Source organism: Abramis brama, assembly GCF_963993115.1.
Source record: "Abramis brama genome assembly, chromosome: 7".
NCBI classification, from domain to species: domain Eukaryota; kingdom Metazoa; phylum Chordata; class Actinopteri; order Cypriniformes; family Leuciscidae; genus Abramis; species Abramis brama.
In genome coordinates, this window is record NC_139969.1 from 1,431,624 (window position 1) to 1,445,680 (window position 14,057).

The 14,057-nt window shown below is 36.6% G+C and overlaps 2 protein-coding genes and 1 long non-coding RNA gene across 5 annotated transcripts in view; 2 read left to right on the plus strand and 1 right to left on the minus strand.

Moving 5' to 3' along the window:
- Positions 1–14,057, minus strand: part of LOC311087653 (uncharacterized protein) — a 415,151-nt gene that overhangs the window by 13,892 nt on the left and 387,202 nt on the right. The window lies entirely within an intron of this gene.
- LOC311087650 (tubulin polyglutamylase complex subunit 1-like) lies at positions 3,192–6,448 on the plus strand. The gene is made up of 2 exons (XM_084121017.1): positions 3,192–3,580; positions 5,332–6,448. Exons 1-2 carry the CDS (start codon positions 3,324–3,326, stop codon positions 5,867–5,869), a joined length of 795 nt encoding a protein of 264 aa, XP_083977143.1. The 5' UTR covers positions 3,192–3,323; the 3' UTR covers positions 5,870–6,448.
- LOC311087654 lies at positions 7,830–12,493 on the plus strand. 3 transcript variants are annotated; one of them, XR_014607337.1, is made up of 3 exons: positions 7,830–7,995; positions 8,671–8,703; positions 9,478–12,493. It is a non-coding gene; the product is annotated as an uncharacterized lncRNA (long non-coding RNA). The 3 variants fall into 3 exon arrangements; XR_014607338.1 differs by having other exon boundaries at positions 7,830–7,992; XR_014607339.1 differs by lacking the exon at positions 7,830–7,995 and having other exon boundaries at positions 8,010–8,703.

Sequence of the window (14,057 nt, forward strand, 5' to 3'; positions counted from 1 at the left end):
TCAATCTTTTTGTCCACTTGTTCTCTTTCAATTAGGACTGGTTTTATATTTCTATTTGCATCTGATTAATCGTATGCCTCATTTATTTGACAGTAGGCATCTAATTTTTTGAGTAAAAAAAACACATTATTTTTGAATAATTTTGGAAATATTAAATAAAATCTGAAGAAAATTGGCACTGTTGATCACACTAGTCTACTTTAATTTTTCACCAGGAATTTTGTTTTGAAAAACTTTTATTTTGTACAAAATGGTACAGAGTTACACTTGTGGTGTTCCACTGGGCCATTGAGGGCCATTGTTTCAATGGGCCATTGAAAATGAATGGGAGAGACCAATGCAAACAATGAATGGAACAACACAAAATAGGTATCATTTTAAAGCTTAAATTCTCAGCTTTTTAATGCATCTAATCACTTTGATCAACTCCTAACAAGAGCTGAGTTATCACTCTAAAACAGAGTGTTCCCCCACAGGCGCCACCTAGCTGCGAAATAAATAATCATAATATTTTTCAAAACTATTACCTTGATCAACTTAAAATAGATGTCATTTGAAAGCTTAGAGTCTAAAATTTACAATGAATGTAGCCAATTTGATAAACTCCTAAGTAGTGCTGAGTTATTTTCTGATAAATAGAAGAAAAAAAATATCATAATTTATAAACTACTTTTTTGTACTACATTCAGCAATTTGTCAAATACATCATACAGCTTAGATAGTCCTGTGTCATATGTCATTTGAAAGGTCTCAATGAGTACAGCAAGCATAATTGTTTCAGGCTTTTTTACTAAACTTGAGCGAGGTTTTTGTAAAAGAAGCCCTTCAAGAGACCCATGTGTAAACCATATATGGATGATGGAATTTTAGACACATTTCCGCACGTAACTTCGTGAAACATGCTCCGATTGTGGAAAATGACATATCATTATTTACAGCAGATGCTTACAGTTAAAATGAGTCAACATAATCCATCACTCAGAACTAAAGATATTCCTCATGGAGTTCTAACACAAACAAAATACCACAGACACACAGACTCACATAGCCAAGCAAGGTAGCTTAGACTTGGCCTTTTTACTCGTATCTTCATGAAACATACATCAATCATAAAAAAATGACACATCGTTATTTACAGCAGGAGCTCACGATTAAAAAGAGCCCAAACTCAATATATTCCATCAATAAGATCTAAAGATATTCCTCATGGCGTTCTAACACAAAAAATACCACAGACGCACCTAGCCAAGTATATACTCATGAAGCACTCACGTTTGGTTTTCGCTTATAACTTCACGAATCATGCACAGATCGTAGAAAAATGTACATCATTATTTTCAGTAGACTATCACAATTAAAAAGAGCCCAAACTCAGCATAATCCATCACTCAGATCTAAAGATATTCCTAATGGAGTTGTAACACACGAACCCCCACAGGCGCTCACAGAGCCTTGAATATAGATGTAGCCTAGCACTTATGTCGCGTTTTAACTCATAACTCAATGAAGCATGCATAAATTGTGGAAAATGGCACATCATTATTTACATGAGATTGTTAAGATTAAAAAGAGCCCAAACTCACCATAATCCATCACATGCATATATGTGTACATAAACATAATTAACATGCTCCTGAAAACTTTAAAGTTTTTCCCATTCACTTTCAATGGCCCATTGAAACAATGGCCCTCAATGGCCCAGTGGAACACTGCACCATTTTGTACAAAATAAAAGTTTTTCAAAACAAAACTCCTGGTGAAAAATAGACTAGTGTGATCAACAGTGCCAATTTTCTTCAGATTTTATTTAATATTTCCAAAATTATTCAAAAATAATGTTTTTTTTACTCAAAAAATTAGATGCCTACTCTCAAATAAATTAGGCCTACGATTAATCAGATGCAAATGGAAATATAAAACCAGTCCTAATTGAAAGAGAACAAGTTGACAAAAAGATTGAATCCAATATTGGGTGATAATACAACATAACAAGATTTGTAAGCTATTTTTTGTAGGCCGGCCATTTTTGACCGGGAACACCACAAGTGTGACAATGTGCCATTTTGTACAAAATAGAAGTTTTTCAAAACGAAATTCCTGGTGAAAAATTAAAGTAGACTAGTGTGATCAACAGTGCCAATTTTCTTCAGATTTTATTTAATATTTCCAAAATTATTCAAAAATAATGTTTTTTTTACTCAACAAATGAGATGCCTACTCTCAAATAAATGAGGCCTACGATTATTCAGATGCAAATGGAAATATAAAACCAGTCCTAATTGAAAGAGAACAAGTTGACAAAAAGATTGAATCCAATATTGGGTGATAATACAACATAACAAGTGATTTATAAGCTATTTTTTGTAGGCCGGCCATTTTTGACCGGGAACACCACAAGTGTGACAATGTGCCATTTTGTACAAAATAAAAGTTTTTCAAAACAAAATTTCTGGTGAAATATTAAAGTAGACTATTGTGATCAACAGTGCCAATTTTCTTCAGATTTTATTTAATATTTCCAAAATTATTATTATTTATTATTATTTTTACTCAAAAAATTAGATGCCTACTCTCAAATAAATGAGGCCTACGATTATTCAGATGCAAATTGAAATATAAAACCAGTCCTAATTGAAAGACAACAAGTTGACAAAAAGATCGGTGAAAATATGGTATAATGAGTGATTTATAAGCTATTTATTATAGGCCGGACATTTTTGGCTGGGAACAACACAGGTGTTATAGGGTTTTGAACACCACATGAGGGTTAATAATGACATCAACCTCCAGGAAGTGACATCATTAATTGGCGGGAATCAGAAGCACAAACTTCGGTAAGTGTTGTCAGTGGATCTGATTAATTCTACTTTCTTCCTCAGAATTTTAGTCTTGTACAAAAATCTAAGCATTCTCACATCAAGATACATTTACTAGAGAAGCAAATGTTTATTGAAAACTGTATCAAAATGAAGTGAGTTTGAGCTAATAAATGAGTGTTTATAAAACATTGATGCATCTCAAAGACTGAAAACCTTGTTAGCTGGGCCCTGATTTACTAGTCGGGTGCTAATATTCTGATTTAATAGTAGGCTACTTTTTTATTTATTTATTTATTAAATAAAAGCGCCACCTGCGGGGAGATCAGATACACACACACACACACACACACACACACACACACAGGTCAGCTGATCTGCTGCGTCATCGTCATCATCATGTGTCCATAGCAACTGTGTTTGGGGCTGTTTGTGTGGCTGGCTGCGAGTCAGGCCGTTGCTGGAGATCATTTATGTTATCATACGCAAATGCGATGATATTTTAAGATGGCGGAGAAGCGTCGCGCGGGCGTCGCGATGTCGGGCAGCTGTGAGCGCGACGGCGCGTTCGCGTGTGAGTCTGGCGTGAGCGCGCTTCTCGGGTCTTCTCTGCTCACACTGCTGGAGTCCAGGCCGCGCGATCCCGTCGGGTTCCTGGCCGAACACTTCGCGCATCTCTCGGCGCAGGATGATGACGCAGGCCGGGAGCACCAGGCCGTGAGTCGCGCGCTCTGGAACCTGAGTCTCGCGCATCACTCGCAGAGGTCGTAACTTTTTTATTTTTACTTTCTTTTTCCTTTTTTCTTTTATGTCAATGTATTCAATGCAGTGCTGTTTCTTTTCTTGCAAGAAAACCCCCCCCCCCCGCCGTGATATTCACTTTCACCTTACAAAATAATGTATGGGATAACCAATGATTGTTGTATGTTATTTGATTTGATTAATAACATTATATTATTGGCAAAATACTTTATAAATAAATGTAGATTTTTTAAATCCCCCTCCTTTGTTTATTATATTCAGAAACGAATCAAAATACTTCTCAGATGCCCTCACTAAAATGGAAAATCGAAGTGCAATAAAATTGTATAATCTGTTAGTGTTGTATAATCTGATTTCAAGTTTCTTTTTTCTCTTTCTTTTCCCTATTTATTATTATTTTTTTGTATTTTTATTTCTTTATTTGTGTTGAGCCTTACACGCCTGTATTTTCTTTGTGTGATAAATGTTTTGTGCCATTTTGTTGTATTCAGATTTTGTATAAAAAAAAAGAAAACTCAGTGAATAATAATAATGTTAAAAAACCTGCTGTGACAGGGATTTTGTTTTTTTATTTGCTTATTTCTTTTGTAACAGATTTTTATGTATTATTTAAATAATTTTTAATTATTATCATTGCTATTATTTATCTACATTAACCCATGGGAGATTTATTTTTTTGTTTTGTTAATTTGCTTTATTTTTACTTTTTTTTTTTTTTACAATTTTTAATCAGATGCATAAAATTTCATTATATTTTTAAACCATTTTTAAACCATTTGTTTGTATTTCGTTTTGCTTTGGCCAATAATGATATTATTAAACTATTTTAAGCAACAAGGTTTATTTATTTATTTTATTTGTCCCAGAGTTGTATTTTTATTTTATTTAATTACTATTTTCATATTTTAAAACTCTTAATTTTTAAGCCATAGTGGAGTTTTGTCTTTTATTTATTTATTTTTTATTATTGCTATTATTTGTCTCTCTTAAGCCAAGAGAGGATTCTTTTTTATTTTATTTCATTATTATTTTTTATTTTTTTTAAATTTCATATATAAAACACTGGTGGAGAATATTCTTTTTATCTGTTTCTTTTTGTTTTATTATTACTTACATTAATCTCTTTCAAGCCAAAAGAGGTTTCTGTATATTATATTATATTATATTATATTATATTATATTATATTATATTATTACTGTTTATTTGTTAAACCAGCTCTTGCACACACATAACCAGTGCGATTCTCTTGTTGAGATTCAGCGTACGTTTACACGACAATGATATGCTTAAAATGGAGAAGTTTTTCCTTTGAGTTTCCCGCGTACAGACGTCACCATTTTCAAAACGATCCCCATTCACACGGATCCACTAAAACGACTAAAAACTATGTATTCTGCTGCCAGGCCAGTAGATGGCGATGAAACACTATAGACTGAACACGTAATGCGAATGTTCACAGCGAATGCGAACACTGTGAGCTCAGTCGTTATCAGCGCCGTCAAAATAAAAGTCCCAACAACAAGCGCGGCTCACGTCACTTCAGAGTTCCTACTGGCGGTGCGAATGCAACCAGGAAAACATTCCTATGGGAACCATTAGTTCTCGACGAACCACCCTGGTGGTTATTTCCTAGAACTATCCGGTGCGAAAACCCCTAATGGTGTACGCCGAAAACTCTTAAGCGTTTTAAGCATAACGTTGTCGCGTAAACATTCCCTCCGTTTGAGCTCTTGATTCTGTCTTTCCCTGCAGATCAGCGTTCAACAGTAACACGCGCACGGCGTTCGATCTCCTGACCCGTGATCGCGGTGGCGGTGTCGTCGGGGTCCGCGGGCGTCTCTACACCGAGATGCTCCGGTGCCTGTGCAGCGAAGGCGGACTCTCCGGCTCGACCGCGGCTCCGCTCCTGCGCCGTGTCCAGTGCCACGACCACGAGTCCGTGCCCTTCGAGCTCTTCCGGCAGGGCGTTCTGACCTGCTCCGTGTTCTCCGACTACATCCGGGCCTCCCAGTGCCTGTATGGGTCGGTGGCGAGTGCTTCGGACCGGCCGGCAGAGAGAGCGCTGGGTCAGGCGGTGCTGGAGACGCTTCGGGAGGCGCTGGAGACGGCGGATGGGGACGATGTGGGCCGGTACCTGGAGGCCAGTGCCAAGATCTCTCCCGGTAAAGTGGCGAAGGCCATGGCGGAGGCTCATCCCGGGAATCAGCAGGATAATCCCGTCATGGACGCGCAGGAGTTTGAAGACGCCGCCGCCGCGCTGTTCATCGCTCGAGTGCGAATGGTGACCTGAGTGGGAAAAAAGTAGTATTTCTGTCTTGTTTTCCAGCACAAATATCCAAACATTCTTAAATCAAGATACATTTACTGGAGACTAGGGCTGTCAATCGATTAAAAAATTTAATCGCGATTAATCGCATGATTGTCATGAGTTAACTCGCGATTAATCGCACATTTTTTATTTGTTCTAAATGTACCTTAAATTAATACTTTTCAAGTTTGTAATACTCTAATCAACATGGGCATGGATAAATATGGATGCTTCATGCAAATGTATGTTTATTATTGAAACCATAGTCAACATAGAGCATGAAGACGAGACATGTTTCAAAGGTCATAGATGTTTTTTCAAAGAACTTGTTCATGTCTATTAGACACTTGTAGAAAGAACAAAGAAATACCAGGTTCCCATTACTTCTCTTTCTTTGCACTGAGCAATTTACTAACACAAACATGTTTCGATTTTTGCATGACAGGGCAGCTCTTCTGAAAATGCTAAATGTACATTTATTATTTATTATTACATTAGTTTGTCTCTCTCTGTGCCCATTTTGATGAAGCTAAATTCTCAATAAAACTGTTTTCATTGGTATATTTTACTGTTTCTGTTGTCAAACAACGGAATGAATATGAAATAGTGACTGAAACGCGACCCATTACATAACCAGCTCTCCCTTCCAAGATGTTAATCTGCACAAAAATCCTGATAATCGAGCCGTCGTCTGATGAAATCAAATACACATAAGATAAAGACAATATCTGTGCTGTGATTTCCGCTATACTTGCATACAAAATTAGAGAAGCAACATAATATCTGTGTTTAACTGAATTAATTAACTCCTATTGGCGCGAGACGCAGAGAGAGAGCGAGAGAGAGGTGCGCGCTCCCTGGGAGAGCAGTACCGGCGATTCTCAGAAACTAGATAAGGTTTGGGCGCGTTTTTGAATGGAAACAAGTAATAAAAACTCGGTGAGTGTTTTAGCGCAATTTTCTCACCTCATGGGATCACAACACTAAGAGATAGTAAATGTTTTCCTGGATTTTTTTTTTTTTTTTTTTTTTTTGCGTTCCCGAGTTTAGACCTTCCTTAACATAATGCCGAAAACCCGAAGTCTCTACCCAGCAGGCAATAGCCGTCATTTCAACGTCTGGGTTAAATATAGACCCGATATAGTCCGGCTATGTGTAACCCACTTTAAGCCCAAATAACATTTAATCTGGATAAATGTATTTTTTTCCAAAATAACTTGTGAGATGTATGATATTCCATCATGTAAGCAAAGTCAACTGTGATTACAAGTTGTTTAGTTTGCTTTATTTTACACGTTATATGTGTAGGCTGTGCGTAGCCACGATTTAGCTCGTATTCAGACCCGGCTAATTGTAGCCCACTATTATTCAAAACTGATTAATTATAGTTTTTTGCCAGGAAGTGCATGAAATGGTTGATATTTCATCACGTTCGCATTGGTAATGATATCTACAAGGTTCAATGTGTCATTTCACGACATGGTCGATCTGTAGTCACGATTTAGCTCTGAATTGGACGGGCTATATGCGGTCTGCTTTAGCCCACCTGGCGAAATCAAAGCAATAGACCTATAGACCTGATTCAGACCAGCGAGCTAGTATAAGAATATTAGTCTTAAAAATGTTTTCGCTCACACAGCTTAATGTTTGTTGTCACACATAAACATAGGCTAACATAATCAATCTACGATATGACTGTCTATCATTTCAAATTAAATCAAATGCAATGGCATTTCTCAACCGCTAGATGGCACAATCGAAACACTACTGAGACATGACTACTGGGACTACTGGCATTGCGCGAGTAGATCACTTTAGCAGATCTCGCGATACACATTTCCTCCATTTTCATTTTTATTTTACACGAGGCAGCTGTCGGAGAGCAACGGGCGAGCAACACTCTGAAAACCTTCAAATTTCTACTTCGATCTTGTAAGTATGCGTGTTATTTTTGTTATGTTCATTGTTTAAATTAGTTAGTTGTTATAATGTGTAGAAACCGTGACATTTTAACATTACCGTTGCAGAGTACTATTTATCTCCAACAAGTTAACGTTACCTGCTGCACGTGTTATTGCAACTGTGTGCTCATATCTAAATTCAAGGTGGTAAGCATGAAACTATGAATATTATCATTACTATTTTTTATTATTATTAAAGCTACCAATATATTTTTGTTTTTAGATTAGAGTAAGAAATAATAGTTTTTGATTTAATGCAAATTTTCAAAGTACTTTACATAAATCTTAACAGCAACATAGTGCAACATGAAAAGAAATTATAAAAAAATATTTTTTTCCTTTCCAATTAATAAAAGGTAGTGGCAAACAGTAAAGTCTTTAAACTTGATTTAAAAGAATTAAAATATGCAGCATACATTCAGTTTCCAGTGAATTTGTTTCAGAAATGGTGCATAAAAACTGAATGCTGCTTCTCCATGTTTTGTATTTTGACTTATAAATTTGATATAAAAGTAGCTGGCTACTGTCCCAGATGACCTGAGAGGTCTGCTCTGGATGGTTCATAATGCATCAGAAGATTAGAAATTTACTTTGGCCTTAAAATGTTAATTAATTTAATAACCAGCTGTAGTATTTTGATATGAATTCTTTGACAGACAGATAGCCAGTGTAAAAACCTCACAACTTGAGTGATGTAATCCACTTTATTTGATTTAAAGACACTGTTTATTGCAAATTATCCAGCAATCAGTCAACAAAGTACAGCAATTGAATATACAGAAGACTTGTCACTGACTACCATTAAATGTGTGTGTTCAACAGAAGAAAGCCATACAGCTTTGGAACCAAGTGAAAGTGAGTAAATGCTTACATGATTTTTTTTAAAGTGAACTACCCCTATAAGTATCTTTTTATGTTCATTAGAGTTATATGAGTAAGTGATAAAGAATGATTTATAGGGATAGTTCACTTTTTTTTGGCATGTTTTAGCTTACCTTAAGGGAATCCAAGATGTAGGTGTCTTTGTTTCTGAAGTAGTTTCAATTTTGATATTTTTAAGTCAAACTGTTCTTGTCTGTCAGTCAGTCATATAATGCAGGTCTATATGGTCACTACCTGAAAGAGCACGATTGTTGTCACGATTTGTTATGATTTCTCTTACATTGAGCGCGCTTTTTGACGTGCCTACATTTGTAATTAAAAATTTTTGGTCAGCAGTAAAAATTGTCTAACGAACAGTTCTGTTTGTGTTTAAAAATCCGTACTGAAATCGAACCGAAAGCCTCGTACAGAATGGCTCAATACGTGTATCGTTACACCCCTAAAATATATGTATGTGTATATATATATGTATGTATGTATATGTGTATGTGTATATATATATAATTAGTGCATCACCATTATGCAGGCAAAATTTTTCAAATATTGTTATTAATTTATTAATAATATTGATATAAATTATTGTCTATATTGATATAAATTATATAGTCTCAATCTATATTCCGTTAACTCCATATTGGTCAGCTCTAGTGTGCATCCTAGCAAAAGTGAATGACTGTAATTAGTTCAACATGATTGTCATCAATGCTTTTCTTGAGCAATAATTTTTTTCTTTTTCTCATTTGGCAGACGCAGTGATGACCAACTTTCCTTCGGCGACTGAATGGGAAATAAAAAATGCAATTTCTGGTTATTTAAACAAGCACCAGGGAGAGCAGGGGGTGGTGGTTATGGATATAAAGCTAACAATTAATTCTTAAAAATGTTAGTATCTTAAGTTGTTTTACATATTTTCCAATATTTTATTTGTTCATTTTTATGTTTGAATGTTGTCTAAGTTGTTAATATAATTGTTCTAAATAAATCCTTTATATTCAATTAGTTTGGATGGATTTTCATTTATGAGAACCTGTTATATTTGAGTGAAAAGAATCCTTATGCCTCATTTTGTTGTCTATTACATGTATATGTAGTGTAATTGATGACTAGTCTATTCTTGGGCTATGGTTAGACGTCTATTAGATTTTCACTGACAGCCCAAAATCAGCCTTGTTTTAGCCTAGACCCATATTGCCTGTCTATTAGACGTATATATGTAGTCGTTTAATAGCTGTCAAATTGATGACTGGTCTATTTTTGGGCTATGGTTAGACGTCTATTAGACGTATAAATATAGTCATTCGATAGCTGTCTATTCTTGGGCTATGTTTAGACGTCTATTAGATTTTCACTGACAGCCCAAAATTAGCCTCGTTTTAGCCTAGACGTCTGGGCTGTGTTTTGACGGCTATTAGACGTCTATTAGACGAAAAATTGCTTGCTGGGTAGTTGGTCTGGTTGAGGAGTAGATAGAAGTGCAAGATTGGTGCGCACAGACAGAACAGAAATCATGAGTTAACAATCGCAATTTTGTCCGTTGGAAAATTGCGCTAAAAATCACTAAAGGGGTCTGCAGTGTCGCTAAGTTGGCAACACTGTGTATCTCCATTTCTCCAACTAGGGGTTGGGCCACGGTTAACGCGCTGCGTTAATCGCGCGTTAAAAAAATTAATGCCGTTAATATGATTTTGCGTTAACTTTAACAGCACTACTGGAGATGCATAATGAATGAAGGTGTTAGTCTTGGAAAATATATAGAGTTTGTGCTTAAAACAAGAACAAATATCCAAACATTCTTAAAGCAAGATACGTTTATTGGAGAAGCAAAATGACTGATGATGTTCAAAGGTTTTGGGACGTCTGCCTTTACATGCACATGAACTTTAATGACATCCCATTCTTAATCCGTATAAGGTTTAACATGGAGTTGGCCCACACTTTGCAGATCCAACTCTTCTGGGAAGGCTTTCCACAAGGTTTAGGAGTGTGTAGGGAAGCTTACTGTACGTTCACACCGCCGCCGGCGAGAGCCGCAAAATTCGCTCTCGCCGCCCTGCCACCGACGCCGTAGAAAGATTCGGGGACGCTCTGACGTAGATTAGATTAGAATGCGTGATTTAAAAAAAAAACTTTATTTAAAGGGGCCGCAAAAACCGTAGCTGCAATTGGTCAAAATCATTATTATTTTGAGCAAATGAATTGCATTCCCGCTGAAAAAACAAGCGTTTTTAGTTCAAAGAAGTTCTAGCGCGAAAATGTTGCCTATAAATAGTGTTGCGCGGCTTTTTCTAATCAAACTGACAACACTGTGGATGACAAGTCGTACAATAACGGGAAACCCGCAACAGAAATTATGAATTTTTCCTCCATTTTGCTTAGGAACTAATGCGGTCGGAACCAAAGTTTACAGGATTGTGTTCTCTTGTATCCTCTCAGGCGGAGGACTTCTACATTCCGATTGGTTGCCGCTGGTTGCCGCTGGTTGCCGCCGAACCGCGTCATAGCTTATTACCATAAAGTTGACTTGATTTCAACTCTTCTCGCCGTTCTCGCCGTCCAAGACGCGCCGGGCCGCCCTCGCCGGAGGTCGCCGCCGGCTCTCATTGAAAATTAATGGCTTCCGGCCACTTTGACGCTCTCGCCGCCGGCGGTGTGAACGCACAGTTAGGGAAGAGCAGACGCTTCTTGTGGTTCAAACAAACTCAAGCTCCTCCCACATTTCTCTTCAAAAATTCTGATTTTAGACTTATAATCCGTGACCGGTGTTTCCGAGTTCATCAATACGGAATGTGTCAGGTCAGAGGTCATGCATGAGGTCAGAGGTCATGCATGAGGTCAGAGGTCACTCGTCATGCGTCGGGTCAGAGGTCACTCTTCCGCCGGAACTAGACTCGCGTACGGTCATAACCGGAAGCCAGTGATTATTGTTTATAAAGTTATAAATATAGACATTTTTCTTCAAAAATGCTTTCAGAAGGCCTTCATTAACCCCTGGAGTCGTATGGATTACTTTTGTGATGGATACACTTTTTTGGGTTTCAAAATCTGAATGTTTAGATATTTGTGCTGGAAAACAAGACAGAAATACTGAGGAAGAACATCTTTTTTTGTGCAGTACCAAAAGCATATTGTACCCTTACAAGTCAAGGGTATATAGAAAGAAATGTTTTCAACTATATACAGACACTTCTCATCATCCAATAAAATTCCCTATAATCCAGTAGAAGATTTCACACATCAGTTGCACCGGCATGTGAAGAATATCAACATGTTGATCAAGCAGTAAAAACATGTTGCTTGTTGTTTTGGTGTTTATTTTTACAATCTGAGGGAAAGAAATACAGTTTCATGTACATCAAAACATCAAAGTGAAATCATGATTTACCCTGTTGATGGCTTTAGTCTAATTTTAGTGCAGGAAACCTCAGTTAAGGAAGTGTTTGCAGTGTATTTCTGAAAGTGTGTCGATTCCCTTTTCAGTGCCCAGATCAGATCAGCCACAAATGGGCTCAGCTCAGCATTAAACCGCATTCACAACACAGTTTACTTCTGCATCTGTGGTATCTGCATGTGACACATCGCATTTTCACTTAGAACAAATGTACGGATGAACACTTTAACGTGAATAAAAAAGTGCCTGTAAATTTGCACTGAATAATGTTCATTGTTGTCTTATTTGCATTAGTATAATACTAAAGACCGTGTCTATGTTATCATCTATGTTATCATCTATGGATCGGCTTAATAAAATCATCCACAGAACTGACTTTTTTTTTTTTTTTGCATATTTAAAGGTACACTAACATTTTTTGTTCAGAATTATCACAATTTAAATAATGAGTCCATACATCATCAGACTTTTATAAGTAAACCTATATTTTAGACCTGAAGGCATGGTTTTTGCTGAAATATATCATACATCTTTACTCGCCCGTGTGTGTGTGTGTGTGTGTGTGGTATGAGAAGTCAGTGGTTAGTCGTCACAGCAAGTGAGAAAGTTATTCACACATTCAGTTTGATACAGTTAAAAACATGTGAAGAGATGTTTGACTGACTAAGCGCTCACTTAAAAGTAAAAGTAAGGAGAGTGTGTCAATAATTCAACAGGGTGTGTGAGTGTGTGTGTTCAACAACAGCGTCGCTGCCGCTCTTAAAGGGACAGTACACCCAAAAATGAGCAACTGCCAAGGATGATGTATTATTGTATCAAGTTTGCATTTTAGCACATCTAGTCCTGAAGTGAACGGGTTTTTGGTTAAAGTCCCCCTGTAGTCAATCATTTTATCCCTAAAACTCATCATTGATCACCAAAATGACCTATTTAAACGTTTTTTTCCTTGAAAAATAAAATAAAAATCTTCAAGCCTTAAAATGTCTTGAATGTAACTCGACACCCTTGCCTCATTTAGTATGCGTGGTTCTGTGAATATGCAAATGAGCCCCGCCTCCACTCACTCACTCACTCAGCTCAGAGATCCACTGGTTGACGATCACACGTTGATCTGATTGGTTACAAGGTAGTTTGTGACGTCAGAAACACCAGCGATTTCAAAGCGTGTTTTTGAGACTGTCTTTGGTTCACTGCAGTTTTAAGGAGAAAATACTCAGCAATGGAGTCGACTTGTATATTAAAAACACCACATAGACACATAAACAACATTAAAAGCTGGATTTTCACCACAGGGGGACTTTAAAATGCCTGAAATAAGGTCTGTGGTGAACAAGCTCATAAAAGTTGTGTTCATATGTGAAGATTATCACTATAAACAAAACATGTTAGTATCATAAACTTTTGTCGGTCACTGAGCTTATTTTCTACAATAATCCAAAAGTGTGCATATTTTGATATGCAAGTGATTATTATTATGTTTATTTATTATTATTAAAAAAAAATAGCAAAAGGCACTTCCTTAATGACATCATCCTCCAGGAAGTGACATCATTAATTGGGGGGAATCAGAAGCACAAACTTCAGTAAGTGTTGTCATTGGATCTGATTAATTTTGTGTTTGAATGTTTTGTGTTTGTGAGGCTCTTTAAAAAATATCCATCCTGTTTGATCAAATTACACAAATCATTTTAATCCAACATTTGGTTAAAAACCATGAAAGTGAAGTCCTTTCCTTTGAGTCCTCATGTAAAGCTAACGGCTCATCAGAGAGCCCTTGCATATTTAATTCAAATATCCTAAAATAAGCAAAGATAAGTCACATGTGTTGATACATAAGATATCAGTCATATTTTATCTCTATTAATTCTCTGAAAATACTTGTTTCTTCCCCTCTTGTGAGCATTTCTTATATAGTCTTTCTTCATAATACTTATTAGCT